Genomic DNA, 26,355 nt, shown 5'->3' on the forward strand with positions numbered 1-26,355 from the left:
ACTCTGATCTGAGCCAGGGAGGGGAGAGCGAAGGCAGTGGGGGGGCTGTTTCCCAGCCAGCAGGCTCCCCTTCTTCATGGGCCCAGGGACAATTGTCCCCCACTCCCCATTCAATTATCGCCACATCTGGGGTATCTATTGAACCATGTCCGCCCACAGGAACCTGTCAGGGTCATCAGATCATCATTGCTGGCCCTGCTCTCAGACCCACTACAGACGCAGATCCGGTAGGCAGGGCCTCCGCGGGGGTGTCCCCCTATTTTTGGAATGCCCTTCTGGAGGTGCTTCGTTGGCCCCTCTCCTAAATTAGTGTTTAAAAGGCAAATAGGCAGACAAAGGAGAAAAGGAGACAGACAGACAGACAGGATCCCTGACACTTTTCTAGGAAGTGGCCTTCCTTTCTGAGTCAGACCCTTAAAGACATCTAGATCAGTGTTGTCTACACTGACTGGCAGCAGCTCTCCAAGGTTTCAGGCAGGAGTCTCTCCCAGCCCTACCTGCAGAGGCTGCCAGGGACTGAACCTGGGACCTTATGCAGGCAAAGCAGATGCCGTCCCACTGACCTAAGGGAATATCTGGATGAGTAGCCACCCATCCAAATGCAAACCAGGGCAGGTGCTGCTTAGCAAAGGGACAATTCATGCTCACCACCGCAAGACCAGCTCTCTTCCCAAGGTGAAATATACTCAGTGTATACAAGGAGGAAATTATGCAATAGACACCCTCCCCATTTTTTTAACCAGTAAATGATGAAGAAGAATATTTGTATACCCCACTTCAAACCAGCATTCTTACATAGAAAAATAAATAATACATAAAGAAGATGGTCGCCTATCCTCAAAGGGTTCACACTCTAAAAAGAAAGACAGGGCAGATACCAGCTACAGCCACTGGAGGGATGCTGTGCTGGGGTCGGATAGGGCCGGTTGCTCCTCCCCAGCTAAATATAAAAGAATCACCACTTTTAAAAAATATAAAAGAATCACCACTTTTTAAAGTGCCTCTTTGCTCAGTTAGCAGTTAGGATTTTGCTTACAAAAAGTGAGCAAATGGATACATTCAACTTCGGGCACTACTACGACAACAAAATTCTATATACTGCTTTTCGGCAAAAGTTCTCAACGTTCTCCTTACAAAACTCATCTCCAGACATCTTGCCGAGACGGAAAATCCCCGTGCAAAATGCCGTACCAAGCGGCCAACTTGGACACACGTCAGCACCAGTCTGCGCCCCCATCAAAAGAAGTCCTCGGAACACAAAACGGAAATCAAACACGGCGCGCCGAACAGGCAGAGCTCTCTGCTGAGCGAGCAGGGCTGGGAGGTTACCAAAGCGGAGTCAATAAAAACGGAAGGCGGGCGGGTGGCCCCAGGGCATCGTGGAAAAACAAGCCACTCGTCTGGAACAGACAGAGCCTCTCCTCCCAGGCGGAGGGCGCAGTCCGAATGCAGCCTCGGCGCCTCGGACCGAAGCGTGCCTCAAGGAAGTTTCAATTAAAACTGAGCGGCTGTTAAGAGGAGATGAGTAAGCTGGAGGGCTGTAAAAGCCCAAGCACGGAAGCACACAGAATTAACAGTTCCCCCCTCCAGGGCCAGACACTTTGGATATACTTCCTCAAGCAGAACATGATCGAGCCGTATTCGGAAGTGGACGTCTGAGTAAAATCACACAGAGGCGTGACGCATGGAGGGAGAGAGGGCAGGTGTTGAATATGGTGTGTGTGTGTGTGTGTGTGTGTGTGTGTGTGTGTTGGGGGCGTGCAGCAGTCCTATCCACCCCTCCTCATCAGCGCTTGGATGCCAGCAGCAGTTCCCTCTCTGATCGGCCTCGACCCGCTGTTTTCAGAACACAGCATTTAGGTACCACAAACTGACCCCGTCGGGCTGTCTCTGGCTGTGCCATACTCCCGTTCCCCACGGCTTCATAGGAACAGAAGAACCTGCCTTATACTGAACCCAAGGTGCTAAAGGTGAGAGAGGCTCGGTTGTCGTGCACACGGGTACAGGGCCTTCTCAGTCATGGCCCCCAGGCTTTGGGATGCTCTCCAGGCTGGCATCCGCTCCTCAGGCTCCTTGACAGTTTTTTTGGGGGAAGTAAAGACGTGGCTCTTCCCACAGGCTTTTGAATGAAAGCATCGTTTTTAGTGCTGCTGCTTTGAGTGTGTGAAGATTATTATTGTCATGGGTTTTTAATTTTGTAAATAGAGATATTATTTTTCTTTTTATGATCTGCACCTTTGGATTTTAATTATGCATCATTTTAATTATATTGTAGACTGCTTTGAGATTATTTTAATGAAAAGCGGTAGATAAACAAAAACAAACAATAAATCAATAAAAGTTTGTAAAATAGAGGCTTTATACAATTATAAAACACAGGTTATGCCTGCATACATCAGAAAAGTAGATGACTCTGAATTTAAGACAAACCCCGCCCCTCAATTTATAACATCAAATAACTTGTGGGGGGGACTAGGCCTGCATTCAAATAAATATGGCAGTGACGATCACTGCTCTAACCACTACACCACACCACACTAGACAGAGGGCCTTTTTCTTTGATCCAGTGAGGCAGTTCTTCTACGCAGAGGCTTCCATCCGATGCTGCTTTGGCCCAATGCGGACAAACAATTGTAATATGTTGTCTTTCCCAGTGTTCCTTCTAACAGAGATTCCCAGATGTTATTGACTACAACTCGCAGAATCTCCAAGCAAAGGCGATTGCAGCTGGGGACGCTAGAAGTTGTAGTCAACAACATCTGGGAATCCCTGCTACAGGGAACATTCATATTCAGCTCCTGGCACTGGAGAAATTTCTCCTCCATTTCTTCTTTTTGCTTTAGGGTCACGTTTTAATGTGTGGAAAGATAGAGCTGTCACTTCCTGCACCTGAGCCCGGGTGAAAGCTCTGTTTGCAAAGCCTAGAAGACAAGCGTCATCCCTCTCAGCCGAGGTCTGAAGAAAACGTGGAGAGCACTTCATGCAGGGCAGGGAGGATGAGCTGGTCTTGTGGTAGCATGCATAAATGGTCCCCTTTGCGAAGCAGGGTCTGCCCTGGTTTGCATATGAACAATGGAAGATAGTCCCCTTCGGGAAATGGGGCTGCTCTGGGAAGAGCCCCCACCTGCTTGCATGCAGAAGGTTCCAAGTTCCCTCCCTGCCGGCATCTCCAAGATTGGGCCAAGAGAGAGACTCCTGCCTGTAATGTTGGAGAAGCCGCTGCCAGTCTGGGTAGACAATACTGAGCTAGATGGACCAAGGGTCAGACTCCGTATAAGGCCGTTTCCGGTGTTCCTAACTATGCTGATGGAATCTCATCTTTTTGAAGCTGTCACTGCATTTTGCAGCAGTGAATCTGACACATTCATTCGGTGCTGAGTTTTCGCAACACGACGCGTATGGTGAGTCTGTAAAAGGTAAAGGTGTGCCGTCGAGTCGGTGTCGGCTCCTGGTGACCACAGAGCCCTGTGGTTGTCCTCAGTAGAATAGGTAAAGGTGTGCCATCAAGTCGATTTCGACTCCTGTTGCCCACAGAGCCTTGCGGTTTCCTTTGGTAGAATACAGGAGGGATTTACCTTTGCCTCCTCCCATGCAGTTTGAGACGATGCCTTTCAGCATCTTCCTATATCGCTGCTGCCCGATATAGTACCAGCAGGGATTCGAACCGGCAACCTTCTGCTTGTTGGTCAAGCATTTCCCCGCTGCACCACCTAAGGTGACCTCTTTGGTAGAATACAGGAGGGGTATTCCACTGCCCCCTCCCGCGCAGTCTGAGATGATGCCTTTCAGCACCTTCCTATATCGCTGCTGCCCTATATAAGTGTTTCCCATAGTCTGGGAAACATCCCAGCGGGGATTCGAACCGGCAACCTCTTGTTCCCTGGGCAAGTTACTCCCCCGCTGCGCCATTCGGTGACTTATAAACTGGGTCCTTCTTATATGTTCCCACTCATATTGATGCAAGACGAGCTGGCGGGAGCAGGCCTTGTCCAGCACGTCTTTGTGGAGGGGCAGCCTTAAGCAAGCTGTTATCGACTGGATGTGCGCACGTCAGGCATTTCCCGGCAATATCCTCCGTCCTCTCCTTTAGCCTCGCTGCCATCAATGTTGCAGTGTTGAAGACATCTGTTGATTTCCCCGGAGGAAAGAGCGGCATGAGGGTACCGAATCAGCACCACGGACAGCAGTGCCCAGCTTGTCTGCTCTGCTCTGACAGGCTGACCAGAGGAGCTCCTGGAGAGGATTTCGCTGGAGTTGGATCATCAGGCCAGCCGGCCAGCAATGATGAAAAGAAGTCCTGTGTGGGGCAGTCCGGCCCTTCTGAGTTTGGGCGCGGGGCTGAAGGGCCAGAAGAGTGAACGGGTTTCATTTACGAGCGGCTACTCCGTGGACGGAAAGAGGGTATGACTTGTTTAATTGCTAACATTAAATTGAAAAGGCTATCAGGGCTCCTGGATCCAAGCAGAGGGTTGCACCTCTTCACGTGGACTCACTGTCTGTACATAGGTAGGGGTGTGTGTGTGTGTGTGTGTGTGTGTGTGTCTGTGTCTGTGTCTGTGTCTGTGTGTGTAGGGGGGTGGAGAGGGAGGGAGAACAAACAGTGCTCAAAGTTGCTGTCGGTGAACCAAAAATTTTTAAGATGGTTTAAGGGCGATGAGACACACCTTTCCACACTTCAAAGCTTTCCCCCCAATGACCTCCTTTCATGCGCAACTGGAAGTTAAAAGTGTGAAAGTTCAAAAACATCCCAAAGTTGAAAAACATCCCAAAGTTGAAAAGCTGAAAAACTAAAGCACAGATGTAGCAAGACAGCAAACGTTTTGACGTAAGGCATCCTCCTCCGTGCTATACAAAGGTGTCTGAGGTCTTGTTCTTAAATACAACTCCACACACCGTGATTCAGCTAAAGAACGGAAGGCAGTCAACCAATCCTGTGCAGCTCCCAATATCTCACAAGGGAGTGGAAGAGCCCAATTTTTTTTTTTTTAAGCCTGGCTGAACCAGACCAAAGGTCCAACTAATAACACCCACAGCTGCAGGAGTTTCAAAGAAGCGATTAGGGTAGGGAGCTGGTCCGGCGGGAACAAGCATTAATTGTCCCCTCTGCTAAGCAGGGTACACCTTGGTTTGCATTTGGACTGGGAGACTCTATGTGAGCGGTGTAAGATATGCCCCTCAGGGGATGGGGGTTTTAGGAGGTGGAGCCATAGCTCAGGTATGGAGCCTTTGCATGCAGAAGGTCCCAGATTCACTCCTTGGCAGCATCTTCAGGTAGGGTTGGGAGGGACTGCAGTCAGTGTATACAATACTGAGCTAGATGGACAAAGGGACTGACTCAGTAGGCAGCTTCTTCTGTTCATCATGTGCATCCATCAGTCAGTGGAGGAGCAACTGATTTGCATGGAGAAGGTCCCAGATTCAAGCCCTGGCAGCATCTCCAGGTAGGGTTGGTGGATGGGACTCCTGCCTGAATCCAGAGTTTCCATTCACAGTATGGTGTGCGCACACACACACATATAATACTATAATTTCCCCTATCAAAATTTGGCGTTGGTTTCCAAAGCAGGTAGATATACACACATACACATACACGCACACTTTTATATATTTATAGATAGACCAGCATGGCGTAGTGGTTAGAGTGCTGGACTAGGACCAGGGAAACCCGAGTTCAAATCCCGATTCAGCCATGAGACTAGCTGGGTGACTCTGGGCCAGAAACTTCTCTCTCAACCTAGCCTACTTCACAGGGTTGTTGTGAAAGAGAAACTCAAGTATGTAGTACACCGCTCTGGGCTCCTTGGAGGAAGAGCGGGATATAAAATGTAAAAATAAATAAATAATTAATAATAATAATAATAAACAAGACACACACACATATGCAAAATCAAAAGTTTCATTCTGCAAACATATACCACCACCCCGCCCAGCTTCAGTTAGGTTTGGCGTGGATTTGCAAGAGCCTTTTGTGGGCAGAAAGCATATTTTCCCTTTGCCAGACAGCCCCAAAGCCCCATTTATTGAATGCACACCGTTAATTAGAAATGCTCTGATGCACATTTCGCCATTATCTACCTATCCCTCTTTGCTGCTTTCTCCATTTAGCTTGTGTGTTCCTCCCCGTTTCTTTTTACAGATCAAAGCCCTTTCTTTTCTTAATCCTCCGATTTTAATGGGCCTCCTATTAATTTTTCCATGGAGCTGCCTCGGTAAGGTTAGTATTTGTTAGGCCAGCAGAGAGAGAAGTTCTGGGCAGGGAGGGAGGATATAAAAGGCAAAGCTGTTAAACACCATCTAGCCACAACAGAGATGGCAGTGGCCTCCTTGGGATGCTAATGGCCTTGTTACAGTTCAGGCCCCATGATTAAAGGTGATGGGACCCACTGGAGGCAGGGAAATGGCACACAGGGCTAATGAAGGCCACGGCCAAGAGACACCTCTGAACATTTCCCAGCACATTTTGAGCTGGGAAGCGGGTGAGTGTCAGACGTCCACTCTCCTTTGGAAAAGAGGCCTTCGGGGTCTGTGAGCGGCCTTCCTAGAGAAAGCGACACAACGACATTCCAAAGTTATAGTTGATGTGCTGGGAAGAACTTCGTTAGGTCCAAGTCACTGGATGCTTCAAGGTTACAAAGTGTTGAGAAAAGGGTTTTAATTGTACCTGGGGTTTTTTTCCAGGATTTTTAAACTGTTGGATCGTTTGATGGTTGTTTTATAGTATTTTATCATTTTTAAATTGTTGATTGATTTTAACTGTCTTATTGTAAAACAAGCCAATTTGGAAGGGCATTATAAAAATTGAATAAATAAATAATAAATAAGGGTGATCTAAGGACCGTTTCCTGCTGCACAGGCACAGAGAACAGCTTGTTATGGGGCCACTAGCAAATAAGGTTGATTATTAATTATTATTATTATTGATGATGATGATGATGATGATGATGGCTGCCTGTCCACACGCAGCGGTCATAGGGACATAGGAAGCTGCCATATACTGAGTCAGACCCTCGGTCCATCCAGCTCTGGATTGTCTACACAGACTGGCAGTGGCTTCTCCAAGGCTGCAGGCAGGAGTCTCTCTCAGCCCTCTCTTGGAGATGCTGCCAGGGAGGGAACCTGGGACCTTCTGCATGCAAGCAGGCAGGTGATCTTCTTATCCCATAAGGGAAATCTCTTCCAGTGCTCACACATGTAGTCTCCCATTCAAATGCAAACCAGGGTGGACCCTGCTTAGCAAAGGGGGCAACCCATGCTTGCTGCCGCCAGACCAGCTCTTTCTTTACCCTGGATGATCCTACAACCTTTAAGAGGGTCTCTCCCTCCTAGGGCTCAGTGCCTGTTTCCCCCCCTTCATAGTGCTGACAGCCAAGGCTGAGAAAAGCTTTCCCGAGGTGCTTCTGGTGACCGGCCAAATGGAGATCTCCTCTGTGGAGCAGCACTCAGAAGACACGCTCAACTGGAACACGTTGACTGTGTGTGTGTGTGTGTATGTGCGCGCACACTCTGAGGTTGGGAGGGGAATGCATGTTAAAACTCTTGCAAGCTGACACAGACGCAGCAACCAAAAAGCCTTTCCGTGTTCTGCTTTCTTTTCACTGGACACATTGGATTTTGAACCCAAGGCGCAGAGAGGGAGGGAGGGAGGGAGGGAGAGGGAGAGATGGGTAGGAGGAGGAGAGAGAGAAGGAGGGAGAGGGAAGGACAAAGAGGAAGGGAGGGAGGGGGAGATGGGTGGGAGGGAAGGAGAGGGAGGGGGAGAGGGTGGGACCCCGGACCTGCAGAGCTGGAGATCTGATGAGAGCCTGCACCATAAAAGCTACCAGCTTTTGCAGGATATTATCCTCGTTTCAGTGCTGTGAGGGGACAAGAGAGGTTGCATGACAGGAGAGAGAGCATATTCCTGCCTGCTGTCGGGAAAATAGATAAAAAGCTTGGTGGCCGGCCATTGTGTGGCAGGGGGTGATGGGAGTTGTAGTTCAGCAACATCTGGGGACCCAAGACAGAACCACTAGAGTGGGAAAGCTGAGTGGGAAAGGCAGTTCTGGTGGTCTTAAAGTCACCGGTTGACATCCTGTTTAAATTACTCAAAGGTACTACTCGGGAGTTACTCGAAAGGAGTATGATATTTCCATAGGACTTCCTCTAGAGCAAGGGTTCCCAACCTGGGGGTCTCCAGAGGTTGCTGAACTACAACTCCCATCATCTCCGGCCACAATGGCCAACCACCAAGCTTCTGATCTATTTTCCCAAGAGCAGACAGAGATGGTAGCAGGCATGACTGGTCCCCTTTGCTAAGCAGGGTCCACCCTGGTTGCATTTGAATGGGAGATTAGGAGTGTGACCACTGGAAGGTATTCCCCTTAGGGATGGGGCCGCTCTAGGAAGAGCATCTGCCTGATTGCTTGCAGAAGGTCCCAAGTTCCCTCCCTGGTATTTCCAAGATAGGGCTGGGAGAGACTTCTGCCTGCAACCTTAGGAACATAGGAAGCTGCCATATACTGAGTCAGACCATTGGTCCATCCAGCTCAGTAGTGTCTGCCCAGACTGGCAGCGGCTTCTCCAAGGTTGCAGGCAGGAGTCTCTCTCCCAGCCCGATCACGGAGATGCTGCCAAGGAGGGAACTTGGAACCTAGATGCTCTTCCCAGAGCGGCTCCATCCCCTAAGGAGGGGAATATCTTCCAGTGCTTACACATGTGGTCTCCCATTCAAATGCAAACCAGGGCAGTCCCTGCTTAGCAAAGGGGACAAGTCATGCTTGCTTCCCCAAGACCAGCTCTCCTTCACCCTGGAGAAGCCGCTGCCAGTCTGTGTAGGCAATACTGAGCTAGATGGACCAAGGGTCTGACGACGCTGTAGAAGGCAGCTTCCTAGGTTCCTAAGCACTCCTCTAGTACCAGCCTCTGTCTCACCATTTCCAACCCCTTCTTCCCAGGCCCAAGTAGCAAAGGCGAGCTGCCATTTAAGCAAATGCCTTCTTTAACTCTCAGCGCACACACGCAGACACACACCGCTGCCAGCACGCACAGCACTTACCAGGACAAACAGCAGCAGATTTGGGCTTTTTAGATGAGGAGGGGGGAGGGGAAGAAAACCTCATTCTCGTCTCTACAGCGCATCAGTCCGTGCTGACAGCCCTTTCAGATTCTGCTGACTCTGGGGAGTTGTATTTCGAGGCAAGCAGCAGACGACAAAAGCTATACACTCTGCACCACAAAGCCGCCTCTGAATTCCCAGCAGCACCACGGAGCGCAGAGTGAGGCTAACTCTGTGTCTCGCTGATGGAGCCTTTAATCTTTTCCCGTTCCGTTATAAAATAGGTCAGGGCCATACGCAAACGCCAGCTCCAGGCTGTTTTGCCTGACGGCAGATTTCCAGCGACGGCGGCGGAAAAGGCCAGGCCCATCAGGACAGGAGCAATTCGCGGAGAGGCCCCCGCTGGGGACGGACAGATGGTCCTTGCACCGCGGATGCCTTTCACATACATGGAGTGCACGGAGGCAGAGTTGACGTCCACACAGGCCGGGGGTCGGGGAGCTGCGGAGAGGGCTCCGGCGGAATCGGGAGGCGGCAGAAAGTCTCCCGGAGGAGTCAAGCCAGAATCGCAGAACGTGAGCCCGGCGAGGGGCCTGGGTGGTCTTACTGTCCAGCCGTCCTGCTCAGAGCAGAAGCTGCGAAGGGTGACAGAGGGCTCCCTCGAATTGGAAACCTCCCCTCCCAAAACATTTGTGGGCTGAGGGGAACCCGGAAAACTTTCCCTCGCATTTGGGAGAGGTCAACAGAGAAAGGGGGCAAACCCCCCTTAATTCTGATGGGGGAGGAATTCAGGGCAGGGGGTAAAACTATGCGTGAGCACTGTCAGATATTTCCTTAGGGGATGGGGCCGCTCCGGGAGTAGCATCTGAATGCTTGCATGCAGAAGGTTCCAAGTTCCCTCCCGGGCAGCATCTCCAAGATAGGGCAGAGAGAGAGATTCCTGCCTACAACCTTGGAGAAGCCGCTGCCAGTCCGTGAAGACAAGGTGATGTCTGTGTAGAGATGCCTGGGAAAGGAACCTGGAGCCTTCCACATGCAGCCCTGCAGGTGCTCTTCCACTGAGCTAAGGCCCACCCCCTAAGGGGGAGATCTTCAAGTGCTCCCACAGGGTGTCTCCCATTCAAATGCAAGCCAGGGTGGACCCTGCTTAGCCAAGGGGGCAATCCATGCTTGCTACCACATGCTGTCACCAGTGGTGTGTGGCAGCAGGGCAAAACTAGAAACACGTGGGACGGATGAGATCTGGTGGTCAGAACCAAGCCTGCAGAACTGAGCAGGGACATGAGCTGTCTGGGCCGTGTTTGCCGTGTGGCCCCTATCCCTCCTGCCCCACAAATGCATCTTCTGCCGGTCCCGTCCAGTGCGGCAGCGGCCTACGGCGCCTTACCTTGAACATCTGCTTGACTTTCTGCCGGGGGAGGTTGACGTTGAGTTTGTGCATCAGCTGGAGAACCTCGTTGATACTGAGGCTGCCGTCCCCGTTCTTGTCTGCCTCGTCAAAGGTCTGCTTCAACCACATGTGAGGGGAGTCAAGGAAAGGAGCGATGGGGCTGGGAGCCAACCCTGGACGGGAGGAGGGCCTACGCTTTGCCTAGCGACCGGGCTTCTGGAAGCATGGCTTCCTCAGAGAGACCCAGTAGGAAGGACCATCGTGGCAGGCCATCCCGTCCGAACGGCCCCTCCATGGGTCAGGTCACCGTCTCTCAAGAAAGACCTTGTCACAGGTGAGACTGAGAGACCGTCTAATCTACCTCACAGGGTTGTGGTGAGGCTGAACATAACCAGGCACATCGCTCAGGGCTCCTTGGAGGAACGGCGGAATAGAAACATTAAAATAGATTTTTTTAAAAATAAAGGAAACAAAGGATATCTTCCACATCTGATGTGATAGGAATGGAGGAAGCCACCTTCTGCGGAGTCAGTCCCTGGGTCTCTCTAGCCTGGTATAGTCTACACTGAGTGGTAGTAGCTGTCCAAAGGTATAGGCCAGGCCTGCTCAACTTAGGCCCTCCAGCTGTTTTTGAACTATAGCTCCCATAATACCCAGCCACATTGGCCAATAACCAGGAATTATGGGAACTGTAGGCCAACATCTGCAGGAGGGCCAAAGTTGATCAGCCCTGGTATAGGCAGGGGTCTCTCCCAGACCTACCTGGAGATGCCAGGGAGGGAACCTGGGGACATCTGCATGCATGCATGCAGATGCTCTTCCATTGAGTTACGGACTCATGCCCTAAGGGGAATACCTTCCAGTGCTCAGATATGTAGTCTCCTATCCAAATGCCAACCAAGGCAGACCTTGCTTAGCAAGGGGGATGACTCATGCTTGCTACCACAAGATCAGCTCTCCCTCCCAGACCAGCTCTGACCACCCTCGTGGGAAAGTCCCATATAAATGCTGTCATTAGGTATTAAAGTATGTGGATAGATGATCCTCACCGCTATTATTTCACATGTCCAGCGGGCAGGCTGCCCTGGTTTGAATTTGAACAGGAGACTACATGTGAGCAGCATAAAATATTCCCCTCAGGGATGGAGCCGCTCTGGGAAGAGCAGAAGGTTTCAAGCTCCCTCCCTGGCAGCATCTCCAAGAGAGGGCTGAGAGAGATTCCTGCCTGCAACCTTGGAGAAGCCGCTGCCAGTCTGTGAAGACAATACTGAGCTAGGTGGACCCGTGGTCTGACTTGGCAGCTCCCTAGGTTTCTAAAAACAGGTCTAATGGGAAACAATTGCTCCCATCCTCACTGAAGGATACTGGTCTCTTGTCCTCTGCCGTTTCGACAGGCTGTCTTCGTCGCTGATTCCGGCCATCAGGTACTTGAGGCCCGTGATCCAGGTCCGGGCCTCCTCTCCGCTGGACGACACCAGGTCGAGGGACTCCATGTGGTCTCCATAGTAGATGCTGAAGCAGCAGTTGGGGTCAAAGCTGCCATCCGCGTAACGCTGGAAGATCTCCGACTGCTTGCCTTCACACACCTCCTGGATCGAATCGATGGAGACTGGAAGAACAGAGCGGGGGCAATAAAGGGGTGGTTAGATCTGCTGCTCGCGGATTGTATGATATTTGGAATAAAGAAAAAAAACCACCCCCCACACACTCCATCCCAAGGAAGCTTGTTCCTTTCCATCCCACATTTGACACTTTGCTTGAATGTCGGTAGTCTTCTCTTGAAATGTTTTAGATTTGGCACCCGAATAAATAACTCTTAGGATTTCTTTAAAATGTCACCTATTTCTCAGAGCCAGGCAATAGGGCGGCTAATGAGTACAGATGTGATACAGCATCGCAATGACTATGTGCACAATGCTTTATAAAGCATTCGGAGATAAGTCTCTGCCCCAAGGGGCTCACAATTTAAAGAAGGGTACCTATGAACCTGTCAAGCACGTCCCTTGAGGAAGGTGCTCCATAATGGAGCTTAAAAGTCTTTTAATCACAGCACGCATAAGCAGTTCGGCTCAGCCAGCACAGGGGAACGGCAAGATTTGTACAGAACATTGCAAATTGGCTTTGGACGGAGATCTCCTGAAATGGGTTGAAGCTGTCGAAGTCCTGTATTTAATCACATTATTTACTGACCTTGGTTAAGCAGTCCAGATTCGTACTCGTATCCGTAGATGTCGAGCCCTTGTCTGTATATCTGGACTTGTATTTCACTCATTATCGGGGGACTGTTTGAGATGTCTTGTGCTCCTATTGGCATCCTTACAAACATTATCTGGACATTCTAAATTTTCACTTGATCTCTGGGGCATAGCTAGGGAGTGGAGCCATGGCTCAGCAGTAGAGCTTCTGCTTTGCTTGCAGGAGGTCCCAGGTTCAATCCCTGGCAGCATCTCCCGGGAAGGGTGGGAAAGACTCCTGCCTGGAAACTTGGAGAGATGCTGCCAGTCAGTGTAGACAATCCTGAGCTAGCTGGACCAAGGCCTGACTCTGTATAAAGCAGCATCCTATGATAAGGAGGAGAGCTGTTCTTGTGGTAGCAAGCATGAACTGTCCCCTTGGCTAAGAAGGGCCCACCTTGGGTTATATTTGGATGGGTGACTACCTATGCATTCTGCAAGAGATTCCTATCAGGGGATAGGCCATAGTTCAGCAGAAGAGCATCTACATGCTTGCAGGCAGAAGGTCCTGGGTTCAAATCCTGGTAGCATCTCCTGGTAGGGCTGGGAAAGACTCCTGCCTGGAACCTTGGAGAGCTGCTGCCAGTCAGTGTAGATGAGGGCTGCTCACCTTCAGCTCGCCTGCAGATGTTGGCCTACAACTCCCCTAATCCATGGCTATTGGCCACTGTGGCTGGGGATTATGGGAGTTGCAGTCCAAAAGCAGCTGGGGGAAAACAAATGAATAACTAAATAAATAATGCAACGCTTGCTTGCTTATTTTAGAGCACCGATATCCTGCCTCTTCGGTCAAGGCCAGCTCAAGGTGGCTTACAAAAATGGCTGAAAGGAACATAACGGTCAAAGAATAAGAGAACACGAAAAATGTTAAAAGCAGCAAAAACAAAAAAACGCAAACACACAATCAGGAGAGCCAACAGATAAACTCAAAGCAACTAATTAAGGACCGGTGGAAATGCCAAGGCCTCAAGCAATGTCAAAAGGTAGACAAAACAAACACTAACTGTATCTCCCAGGGCAGAGATTTCTACGTGGTTGGTGCCACCACAAAAAATGATTCTCATCAGAACATAAGAAAAGCCCTGCTGGATCAGGCCTAAGGCCCACCTAGTCCAGCATCCTGTTTTACTCAGTGGCCCACCAGATGCCTCTGAGAAGCCCACAGGCAGGATCCGAGAGGGGCATGCCCTCTCTCCTGCTGTTGCTCCCCTGCAACTGGGATTCAGAGGCACCCTGCCTCTGAGGCTGGAGGTGGCCTATAGCCACCAGACTAGTAGCCATTGATAGACCTCTCCTCCATGAAGTTATCCAAACCCCTCTTAAAGCCATCCATGTTGTTGGCTGTCACCACATCTTGTGGCACAGAATTCCATAGGTTGATTATGGGTTGTGTGAAAAAAGTACTTCCTTTTGTCAGTCATACATTGCTTGGCAATCCATTTCATGGGATGCCCCCTGGTTCTAGTGTTATGCGAGAGGGAGAAAAATTTCTCTCTGTCCACTGTCTTCACATCATGCATAATTTTATAAACCTTCATCATGTCACCCTGCAGTCGTCTTTTCCTAAACGATAAAGCCCCAGGTGTTGTAGCCTTGCCTCGTAAGGAAGGTGCTCTAGGCCCCCGATCATCTTGGTTGTTCTCTTCTGCACACTCTCTTGTGCCAACAGCCAACATTCGAAGGAGGGGTGTGTGTAGGAGGCCCTCTGGCAGGTTTGAATGCAAGGGCATTCGTATTGGGCAGGAGGAGATGCTCCTTTAGGTATCCTAGTACCAAGTCCATCTAGGGCTTCAGAAGTAAACGACTGCTTTCATTTTAGAATGCACAATCTCTGGAAGAACTTGGGGCCCAGAAATGATCCACTATAATGTCTTTTTAAGCATGGCCAACCAACTCTGTGTCATTAGTAAGGAACGGAATGAATCAGGAAACATGATCAGATTCCTCAAGAAGATGCAGACTCTTAGGAAACCGTCTGTTTGCCTACACATAATCCCCCCGCAAAGCTCCAGCGGGTATTTTCTGATTTCACAGCTTGCGTGATGCGTGTGGATAGTTTCCCCACAGGAATTTACATGCTATAATCCATCAACCGCCTTTTGCAAGAGCGGCCCGGGGCATATGACGATCAGAGCAGACCAAATTCAATAAAACCAGACCCAAGACGTCTTTGAGTATCAAGTGAAAAAGTCATCTGGTTCATAAAAAGCTGCAACATATAATATGGAGCCAGCATTTCCCACCCCACTAATTACAGGTGGCAATGAAGCCAGTGACCATTAACCAAGATGCTCAGATGAAACCTTGATCCATAACTGTTCAGTCGGCTTATTTAAAAGAGACTCCTGTTATCAGAGGCAGGGCCGACAGACCAGTTGCCAAACCCCTCTGGCTGTATGTGAGATAATTCTGTATCTCTGATCTTAAAAACAAAACAAAACCAAGAATCCCTGTCATTAGCATGTGTTCAAGATGCAAGGGGGTCTCAGGTGAGACGTCCAACGACGAGGTGTCTCCACCCCCAGGTAGTACGTATGTCTGTTGAAGGTACTGAGGATGAAATGCGTTACTGAGAGGCCCGGCTTAGGCAGCATTAAACACTCAAGCACCTAGTCAGGTGGCTCAGGGAGCCAATGAAAAGTATCTGGTGCTATAAATGCTTCGCCAGTAGCCACCCAACAAGCCAGTGTTAACCATAACCGGACATACCCAGATGATGTTATTAGGCAAGGAGGGGTTCATGACAAAGGAGGCGCTGTCTTAAATACCTGGGATCCAAGCCCAATAGTAATATAATTGTTATGTTAATAATAACGATAAAAACAATAAAGCTCTTCCTCTTAAAGAGTAAAGGAGGAGACGGAAGCAACATGGCTTTATGTTTTATATCGTAAAATTGTTTTAATCGTTTCATCCTGTTTTATACTTGTATTTTAACTTATGTTCAGTTCAGATCAGTTTATTTATGGTTGCTGACCAGATAACTTTGCCATCATGGTCAGATAAAAGATAGCTAACACAGGATTCATCTGGATGGCCAGGGTAATTTGCTAGGAGGGGCATCTCAGCCTTTTGGCTAAGATCAATTGTAAACATTATCTATGTTACTCAAGCTGTTCTTAACAGTTTAACTTATGTACACCACCTAGATGATGCACATGTCAGGTGGTACAGTATATAAATATGATAGATAGATAGATAGATAGATAGATAGATAGATAGATAGATAGATAGATAGATAGATAGATAGATAGATAGATGAAAGGAGGAAGAGAGAAAGGAAGGAAGGAAGGAAGGAAGGAAGGAAGACATTTATATACTGCCCCTATGCAAATCTTTGTGGTCTCCTGCCACAGACACATTTCTTGCACCGAATGCTCAAGACATTTCCAGGTGCCAAACATATACACAGCAGACTGCAATGCAACAGCAATAATAAAGGGAGTCTTGCATAACATGGGGAGGAGGCAAGGAAGCCAGGGTGTGGTGTTCAGCTCCTTATGCCGTAACATCAGAAAGGAGACTTGCCCACAGCTTCTCCTGCCTGTGGTCTCCCCACCTGCTAGAGCTCACTTATCTCACCTTAGGGACCACGGGGAGGCTCCCGCTTCGGATGTTATGCAAAAGAAGAAATGTGGACCATTCCCATCGACTGGGGATAAGCGGCTAAAGAAGGAGCATAAGTGGTACCCGTGGCTTCTCCCCCACTCCCACCCACCCATGCCAGCTGCAGAGCAACTGTGTGACAAAGGGGTGAAGATATGACGTTCTTCACCCTGGGGCTGACGGAACAGAGAGACATTGCAATTCTACCTCTGCCTCTGCTCACGGTTTTACAGTGGCCAGCCAGGCTTTTCAAAGCTAGCTCTTCACATCCCCCCCCCCCACCACCGGAAAGGTATCAGAAGTTCATTCATTAGCAGAATCAGAGACTTTTCAGCTATGGATCTCTCTACAGGGTTACGCTTTCCAGGCTGTCTCGCATTTTTGGCAGCTGAATGTAGCCTTCTAGCCTTGCTAGAAAACAAGCTCCCGCTTTCCCAAAGATCTTTGAGGCTGTCCATTCACAGAGGCTGTACCTGAGGCTCCTCGGAGTAAAAGAGGGCTGGGGCCAACCTTCCTAGCTTATCAATAACAGAAATTCACTCGGCAAAGACATGGCCTCTGTGTTCAAGGCACTACAACCATGGCTCCTTCTTCCATTTTAGAAGGCACACGCTGAACACTTCCCCACTTCAGGAGTCGTTGAAATACCCTGCTGAACTAATTTTTCTTGTCATGTAAGGGAACCCCAGCTGCGGGGAGGGGGGGGGATGGAGAGATCGGGTGATAGCCTGCAATGGGACCCATCTCACGGCGCTACTGGCGGCACCACTGACGCGTCCATCTGTAGCCCTCCTAGCTGGCCTCCGCAGGGGAATAAGAAGCCGGAGCTTGTTGCTAGCATGGGCTCAGAGGCAGGATGCCTCCGAATCCCCGTTGCAGGGGAGCAACAGCAGGAGAGAGGACATGCCCTCCCCTCTTGCCTGTGGGTTTCCCAGGGGCATCTGGTGGGCCACTGTGGGAAACAGGCTGTTGGACTAGATGGGCTTCCTTGCGCCTGATCCAGCAGGGCTTTCTCTTGTGAGAAAGCGTCCACCTCTAAGAGAGCTGCGGCTTGGCTGTGCTACCCAGGACCCCTGTCTCCAGCCACAGCCCCGGTGCAGAGGTGTGGTATATAGATGCATACTGGATCTGCACGGCTGCCTTGTTTCTACTACTACTACTACTACTACTACTACTACTACTACTACTATAACTGATATTTATATACAGCTCTTCAACCAAAGTTCTCAAATTATTGAGAATCACTGATGTGTTCTAAATTGTCTTTTGCTGTAAGCTGCTGTTCTTGACTTTTAATTTATTTTACAATTTTATTTTATTTTAACAGAATCTAGGGTCCGGTAGCCAGATAGCCCTGGGCCACTGGGGAGCCCCACCGTAGGACCAGGACCTCCACCATGACCCAAAGACGTAGCCCTGACTTCACCCTCCAACTTGGAGGCAGTTCCTGAGGTCCCATCAGTCTCAGGAGAAGACACACACACACACACCCCCCCGCCGCCCACCTTGCCAGAGCCACAGCACTGATGAAACCCAGCACGAACCCTTCAAGACATGGAGCCTTTCCCAGGGAAGGGACAGAGCCAACTGGCAGCCTGCTTCAGGTAGCTGCTGGAGCAACATTCCACTGGTTGTCGCTAGTACCCCCTCCTGTGACCCTGCTGAGCTCTAGCCAAGGTGCTGAATCGCTGCACTCGGAGCTGTCCACGGTCTGCGGTGCTCCAGCATAGGAACATAGGAAACTGCCATCTAACAAGAGATGATTGGTCCATCTAGCTCAGGATTGTCTACACTGACCGGCAGCGGCTTCTCCAAGGTTACAGGCAGGAGTCTTTCTCAGCCCTAGCTGGAGATGCCACCAGGAAAGGAACTTGGAAACTTCTGCATGCAGGCATTCAGGTGCTCTTCCACTCAGCTACAGCCCTATCCCTTGAGGGGAATGTCTTACAGCACTCACATGGAGTATCCCATTCAAAAGCAAATGAGGGGGAACCCGGATTAGAAAAGGGGAGCATTCATGCTTGCTGCCACAAGGCAAGCTCTCCTCCCATGACTTCCCTGGTGGAGACCCTGGCTAAGCTCAGAACGGGATAGAGCAGTGGTTCCCAACCAATGTTCCTCCAGCTGTTGATGAACTACAACTCCCATCAGCTCCAGCTACAATTTATTGTGGCCAGGGATACTAGGAGATCAGCAACATCTGGAGGAACCCTCTGGGATAGAGGCTCTCTCTGCAAGACACTGACCATGCTGAGTCAAGTGTCCCTGGAATCCATCCCCTCTGCCACACAATTCCCTAGTAAGCCCCGATGGTTGTATGGGCCCTACCCAGACAGTGATCTTGGGCAGGATCTCCAAGTTTGAAAGGAGGCGAGGAGAGGAGAGCTGGTCTTGTGGTAGCAAGCATGACTTGTCCCCCTTAGCTAAGCAGGGTCAACCCTGGTTTGCATTTGAATGGGAGATGACATGTGTGAGCACTGGAAGAGATTCCCCTCAGGGGATGGGGCCACTCTGGGAAGAGCATCTAGGTCCCAAGTTCCCTCCCTGGCAGCATTTCCAAGACAGGGCTGAGAGAGATTCCTGCCTGCAGCCTTGGAGAATCCGCTACCAGTCTAGACAATAGTGAGCTAGATGGACCTCTGGCCTGACTCAGTCTATGGAGCTTCCTATGTTCCTATGACACATCTTTGCCTTACGGGATGCTTCGCCCTCCTCAGTCGCTCCTAGCCTTGGTTTATCCCTCCCCCCACCCCACATCTACATTTCTCCCATAGCCCGGCACTTCCTCCTGCAAAAATACACCAATGGCTTCCTCAAACTGCCACAACTTGTGAGCCACCAAGGGCAACCCACTAGCCATGAATCGTGGCCTGCCGGGCCTCTGGCAATCCCCTCTTTCCCCGTTCCCTGCAGTCCCCATGAAGCAGAAAGAAATCGGTGTTTATGGAGCCCCTTAGCTGTCCGGGCCGCCTCAGTGGTGGGCTGACACTTAACTTGGGGAGCCATAAGTTCCGCAGACCCGCTGGCCACGGGAGTTCCGGCGGAGGCGCCATTTCCTTGCCAATGCAAGTCTCCTGCATCCTAGTTTCTTAGTTAAACAAATAGATCATTAAACCCCAATTGGTCTGTGAAAAAGCCAATGGCTTCCCAGTCATTTATTCCTCGGCAGGGGGATGATGGCTGCCATCTGGTGTCGAAATGAAACACGCCTTGACGAGAGGGACATCTTTACTTGGGCGGCACTCGAGAGCAATCATGTGGAATGGCTGGAAAGAAGGTTCTCCAACTTGAGGAGCCTGGTGCCTTCTTCTCTGAAGTCGCTTGAGCTTCTTTGCTTTCTTTAGGACTCTCCAACACATAAGGGATCAGGTCCCCTCAATCCAAGCTCACCTGCCGTGGAGTGTTACTTCATATGCATGAACATAAGAACAGCCCTGCTGGATCAGGTCCAAGGTCCATTTAATCCAGCGTCCTACTTCACACAGGCAAGAGCTGAAGGCATGTCCTCTCTCCGTCCTGCTGTTACTCCCCTGCAACTGGTATTTTGAAGAATCTTGCCTCTGAGGCCGGAGGTGGCCTGTAGCCCTCAGATTAGTAGCCCTTGATAGACCTGTGCTCCTTGAATTTATCTAAACCCCTTTTAAAGCCATTCAGGCTGCTGGCTGTCACCACATCCTGTGGCAGTGAATTTCATAGGTTAATTATGCGTCGTGTGAAAAGGTACTTCCTTTTGTTGGCCCTAAAGTTCTTGGTTTAGCCACCTAATGGCACAGCGGGGAAGTAACTTGCCGAGGGAGCAAGAGGTTGCTGGTTCGAATCCCCATTGGTATGTTTCCCAGAAACACCTATATCGGGCAGCAGCAACATAGGAAGATGCTGAAAGGCATCATCTCACAGACACTGACTCGACGGCACAACAACAAACTTCTTAGCAATCAGTTTCATGGGATGACCCCTGGTTCCCCTGCTGTGCAAGAGGGAGAAACATTTCTCTGTTGCAAAAGTGTTGCCAGTGTGGTGTAGTGGTTAGAGTGCTGGACAAGGAGCGGGGAGACCCGAGTTCAAATCCCCATTCAGCTATGAGACTAGCTGGGTGACTCTGGGCCAGTCACTTCTCTCTCAGCCCCTAACCTACTTCACAGGGTTGTTGTGAGGAGAAACTCAAGTATGTAGTACACTGCTCTGGGCTCATTGGAGGAAGAGCGGGATATAAATGTAAAAATAAATTAAATAAATAAACGTATTCATCTCTTGCAAATATAGGAGCATACTGTATAAGAATACAGGAAGCTGCCTTATACTGTCTCAAACCATTGGTTCACCTGGCCCAGTATCGCCTACTCTGGTTGGCAGCAGCAATCCAGGATCCGAACTCAGATCTGTCCCACCTGCCTGACATACTTTGAACTGGAAGTGCCAGGTACTGAACTGGGGGCCTTGTGCATGAAAATGATGCACTCTGCCACTGAAGTATGGGCCCTTCTCCAACAGCTTCCTTATACTGAGTAAGGCTTAGGGTTAGTTAATTCCTGACTGGCAGGAATTCTCCAAGGCCTCAAATGCAGGTCTCCCTCAGTCCTTTTAAACTAGAGGTGCCAAGGGCTGCACCTGAGAACTCCAAAGCAGGTGCTCTATCATGGAGCACAGGACTACTACAGGACAAAGACGGGAGAGTTGTGACTTACTTTTGGCTTTCTCGTTCTTCCGCGAAGGTCTCCAGCGAATGCAGGACTTGTGTTCGTCGAGATAGTAGAAACGAACGAGCCCTTTGGAACTGCCCCGGAGTTTGATCATCTGGGTCCCAGCTTGCATGGAACTCATACACCTTTCCACTAGGAAAAAAGGAGCGAGAGAGAGAGAGAGACACACATGCATTATGCAAAAGTTGGTAAGTTGGCGATGCTGTGCACATACTGACTCCAAGACATTCTTCCACCAAGACCTCTTTATCGCCGTGAAATAAAATAGCAGGGGTTACAAGTTAAAACCGGTTTCAGTGTCGAAACGCCACCTCCAGTTACTTGCGCAAATAGCACAGCAGCGCTTAAATTCCTTGCTCTCAAGATAAGCACTGGCGGAGAAGAATTATGCAAAATGAAATAAAGCCACTCAGTTTTCAGCTGTTGGATGCCGCCCAGATGCGATGGAGGCAAGGAGATGCTGATTGATGTGTATGGATAAGAACAGCCCTGCTGGATCAAGCCCAAGGCTCCTTTAGTCCAGCACCCTGTTTCCCCCAGTGGCCCATCAGATGCCTCCGGGGAGCCCACAGGCAAGAGGTGAGGGCATGCCCCCTCTCCTGCTGTTGCTCCCCTGCAACTGGGATTCGGAGGCATCCTGCCTCTGAGGCTGGAGGTGGGATGTTTTGCCCCTTCTGGGGATGCTTTGCCCCATCATCTCCTGCCCCCATTTTTTTTTGTCTTGAGCCACCGCTGAATTGCTATGCACCGATTGCGACCACACCGATGCCCAGACAGGTCCCCTCACCCAGCACAGTGCCTCCAGCTCTCGCTCTGTCCTGTGCAGAAGCCGACGGAACTCATTGCTAACTGATGGAGGCCGCCTTTCCAGCCCAGGCTAGGAGGGTGGAGCAAAGGCAGCCCCAGTATGAGGGGTCCTGGAGGGGGAGGGGGAGCAGCCTTCTTCCTCCCCCCACCTACCTCCTCACCCAGGGCACACTGGGTGGGTGGATATGGAGAGAAATGAGACCAAGAAGGGCCAAATACGTTGCATGCCATTGACCACTAGATGTCCAGCTCATGATCCCATCTGGTCTCAAAGCCTTTATCAGAAAAGAACAGTGGTTTCTTAGCAAATCTAGACATCCATTCTAAAGAGGCACAGGCCCCCAGCAATCAGCAGAAACAGCCCCATAGGAACATAGGAAGCTGCCATATACTGAGTCAGACTATTGGTCTATCTAGCTTAGTATTGTCTTCACAGGCAGGCAGCAGCTTCTCCAAGGTGGCAGGCAGGAGTCTCTCTCAGCCCCATCTTGGAGATGCTGCCAGGGAGGGAACTTGGAACCTTCTGCTCTTCCCAGAGTGACTCCATCCCCTGAGGGGAGTATCTTACAAAGCTCACACTTCTAGTCTCCCATTCAAATTCAAACCAGGGTGGGCCCTGCTTAGCTAAGGGGACAGGTCATGCTTGCTACCACAAGACCAGCTCTCCTCTCCACACCAGCTCTCCTCCTCGGTCCTGATTCTGTCCATTCAGGACTCAGTCCAGACAGGCTGTTTGTTTCTCTCACACCGGAGAAGCAGCTAAATGGGCACAGCCAAGCTAGGAAGATTGCGTTATCGTCCACAGCTGCTGAACGGTCACAGCACTTTCGATGCATACGGTCAAGCTTTGCGTAGAAATGCCACCGAGGGATTGTCCCTGTGGCATGCCATGGCCTTTCGGCCCCACCGTTCACAATGCTTTTCTGCATGTGTCTAGCTGCAAAATCAGGCTCAGAAGCCGCCCATGGCTGCTAAACCATTTATCAGAAATGTGGCCGCACACACACACACACACACACACACACACACACACACACACACAGAGCGCATCATCATCATAAAAGCCTGAGCCATATATGCCATCAGGGGTTCCCAACCTGCGGTGCTCCAGATGTCGCTGAACAACAACTCCCATAATCCTCGGCCACAATAAATTGTAATGGAGGATGATGGGAGTTGTAGTTCAGCGACATCCGGAGCACCACAGGTTGGGAACCTCTGTATTACATCGTGACATAAGGACCTTATAGTTCAGGGCTGCACAACTCCAGCCGAGGTTGGACTACAACTCCCACCATCCTATTGGCCACCTGTGGTAGAGGATCATGGGAGCTGTAGTCCCACAACAGCTGGACAGCCAACGCGGTGCAGCTCTGTTGTAGTCAAATCCCAGGCTGCTCAGCTGGGATCGAGTTGCTCTGTGCAAATATAGAAGCCTCACCTCTCCTGTCTCCTCCAACACCAGTTCCTTTGGCAAGGAGGCTTACATCCTAACCGCATCCAATTCTCACCCCCTCCCCACCTTTAAGGCCCAGCTGGTGAATTCCAATCCAACACAACAGACTTCAGTATCACCCAAGCATCAGAAGGAACACAGGAAGCTGCCTTAAAACGACTCAGGCCATTCATCCACCCAGAGCAGTATTGCCAACACTGACGGGCAGCAGCTCTCCAAGGTTTCAAGGCAGGCGTCCTTCCCAGCCCTACCTGGAGATGCTGCCAGGGAGTGAACCGGGGACTGTCTTATGCGCAAAGCAGATGTTCCGCCACTGAGCTACAGTTCTTCCTTTAAAAAAAAAAATGCCGTATACCGAGTTAGACCATTGGTCGGTCAAGCTCAGTATTGTCTACACTGGCTGGCAGTGGCTCTCTTTTCAGGCACAGGTTTATGGAACCCATTTATGGAAAGATAGGAAAATAGCAGTACAGGAAGCGACCACATACTGAGACAAACCCTTGGTTCATCTAATTCAGTATGGTCTACACTGACTGGCAGCATCTTTCCAAGATTTCAGGCAGGAGTCTTTCCCGACCCTAACCGGAGATGCTGCCAGGCATCTGAACGATGCTGAAGCTGGGATCTTCTGCACGCCCAGCAGAAGTTCTGCCACGGAGCTATGAATGCACCCAATGAACATATGAAGCTGCCTACTGAGTCAGGCCCTCGGTCCATCTAGCTCAGACCTGTCTGCACTGACTGGCAGCGGCTCTCCAAGGTTTCAGGCAAGAGTCTTTCCCAGGCCGACCTGGAGATGCTGCCAGGGATTGAACCTGGGACTTTCTGCATGCAAAGCAGATGCTCTACCACTGATCTACAGCCCCATCTGGTCCTGGAACTTACAGCCTTACAGGCATAGCATTATTTTTCCATTTTGCCAGCATAACAGAATTGGCTTTCCCCCTTCTCCTTCCCATCTGAGAAATAAATTTCGAGCTTTGTCAGCATTCTCCTACTCCTAGCCCTGACTCAAATCTGGAACAAAGAGCGAGCGCACAGGGGATAAAATAATTACCCAACTTGGCCACATGGATTATTGTAAATATTCTGGAAACCCTATAAAAATGCACAAAGGCACACTGGGACAAATATTGCTTTAGAATTAAACTGCTTCCCCCCACCCCCAGTATAGAGGGGGAACATTAAAAATTAAGCACAACAGCACAATTATTAGTACAGCATGCTGTATTCTGACTGCGTCTAAATGCAAGGCGGCCAGCTGCTGAAGAGGTTTCCAGACTAGGAAGCTGGAAACGGATACCGATGGTGATCAGCGTTGTGTAGTCAGTGCCGAAACAAGAACTTTTCCACACTCGCTTTTGACTGAACTTTCCAAGATGAGCAAGATCTCAGCGCCCAGCAGCAACCAGGATTTGTACACAGAATGGAAGGAGGCAGCCAAGAGAATCAGCGTTTGGGGCAAAGGTCCAGGCCCTGTCATTCAGGCTAACAGCCGATGGAGCATGAGATTCTCAAGCCAGGACACCCAAGGTCCAGGGCCCCTTGGCCAGGAGGACTATAAAGGCTCACTTGAAGCAGAGATTGCTGGAACAGCTCCCCGGGACCTCTCCAAGGTCCTGAAAGCGTTGTAATCAGACCACCTTGGTTCTCCAGGTTGTGCAACTCGAACTGTATGCTCAACATATCCTCCACGTAACATGACAACTTCTGTAATATAGGGCCTTCCCCCTGCCCACACCTATTTTATGTTTGTAGGGGAGAATTTGAATCAGCCCCTGATTTAGCAAAGAACCCCAGCTTGTTGAGAACAGAGGAGATCTGGAAACAACTGCTCCATAGAGGAGATCTGGAGATGACGGCTTAAGATCCGTCTCCAGTCACCGCCAACTCGTTTGGTGGCTACAGAGACGGGCCTTCTCGGTCGCTGCCCCAAGGTTGTGGAATGCGCTCCCTGCTGAGATACGACCCTCCCCATCTCTGGCAATTTTCAAAGAAACACCTGAAAACCCATCTTTTCGCCCAAGTTCTCTCAGCTTCCTAAATTTTGGGGGTTTTAATCTCTGGTTTATTTTGAAATTGTTAAATTGTTTTAAGCTTTTTGTATATGTTTTTAACTGGGTTCATGCTATTGTTAACCACCCAGAGACGAAAGTTTGGGGCAGTGCACAAATTTGATAAGATAAAATAAAATAAAATCTCAAACAAGTCAAGGTTTGTTTTAAGAAGTTGCAACCTTGGATAGAAGCCCTGAATTTGGGACTAGCTACCTCAGGCTGGAAGGAAGAAGAAAGAACAGAGAGAGCAAAGAAGAAAGGAGTGTCCAAAGAGTATTAGTCTACCAATCAGAACAGAGACACAGAAACAAGAGAGGGTGCGAGGCATTTCTGTCAGGGGCTCACACCACTGGAATCACGTCCCATGCAGGGTCTAGGATAGTCACAGACACACTGGCTGCAGGAGGGAGAACTGCATTTCCCGAGTGGCAAAATCTTCTGGTTTGAGTACTTGGGAAAATGCAGTATCCTTGGAACGGAACTGCCCCTTTTGAGATAACCGGAACGATGCCACAGAGGCAACGGCAGTCTATTTACTGGATGAAGGAAAACGACTTGCAGAAAAATGTGCAGAAGCCCTCCGAGGGGCGGCTGATGATTAGTTTACTCTGCACAAGTAATTACTTTCTGCAGATGCTGCTCAGCGTTCGTATTTCAGCAGAGGTTCGGTGGGGCCTGGGAAATGATCGGTAGGCTTTGCATCTGCAAGTAAGGCAAAGGAGGAGCCCCCTGCTCGGTCCCGAAGCAAAAAGGACCAGGAACATATGAAGTCGCCATATACTGAGGGAGTTTGTTGGTCCAGCCAGGCCAGTTCAGCTGGGAGTCAGTCCAAGGGATGCAGACAGAGGGAGTTTCCAGCCCTCCTGGTGCCTGAGACTGAGACTGCCAGCTTGCGAGGGACAGGTTCTACTGCTGAGCAAGGAGCACCTCCTGTTCATGCATGGAGTAGAGAGAGAGAGAGAGAGAGAGAGAGAGAGGAGAGAGTGGAGAGAGAGAGGAGAGAGAGTGGAGAGAGAGGGGGAGAGAGAGAGGAGAGAGAATATGGAGAGAGAGAGGAGAGAGAATGGAGAG

General features: G+C 50.1%; 1 protein-coding gene across 2 annotated transcripts in view; it reads right to left on the reverse strand.

The window, feature by feature from the left end:
• PLCH2 (phospholipase C eta 2) overlaps positions 1–26,355 on the reverse strand; it is a 310,229-nt gene that overhangs the window by 97,807 nt on the left and 186,067 nt on the right. The window contains exons 3-5 of one of the 2 annotated variants that reach the window (XM_053280835.1): positions 20,950–21,096; positions 11,790–12,033; positions 10,422–10,551 (exon numbers count right to left, since the gene is read on the reverse strand). In XM_053280835.1, coding sequence (XP_053136810.1) covers positions 10,422–10,551; positions 11,790–12,033; positions 20,950–21,096 — 521 coding nt within the window. Of the gene's footprint in view, positions 1–10,421; positions 10,552–11,789; positions 12,034–20,949; positions 21,097–26,355 lie in introns of those variants that run through there. The other variant, XM_053280834.1, reaches the window with a different exon arrangement.

The sequence above is a fragment of the Hemicordylus capensis genome, chromosome 16 (genome assembly GCF_027244095.1).
Source record: "Hemicordylus capensis ecotype Gifberg chromosome 16, rHemCap1.1.pri, whole genome shotgun sequence".
Classification (NCBI taxonomy): Eukaryota; Metazoa; Chordata; class Lepidosauria; order Squamata; family Cordylidae; genus Hemicordylus; species Hemicordylus capensis.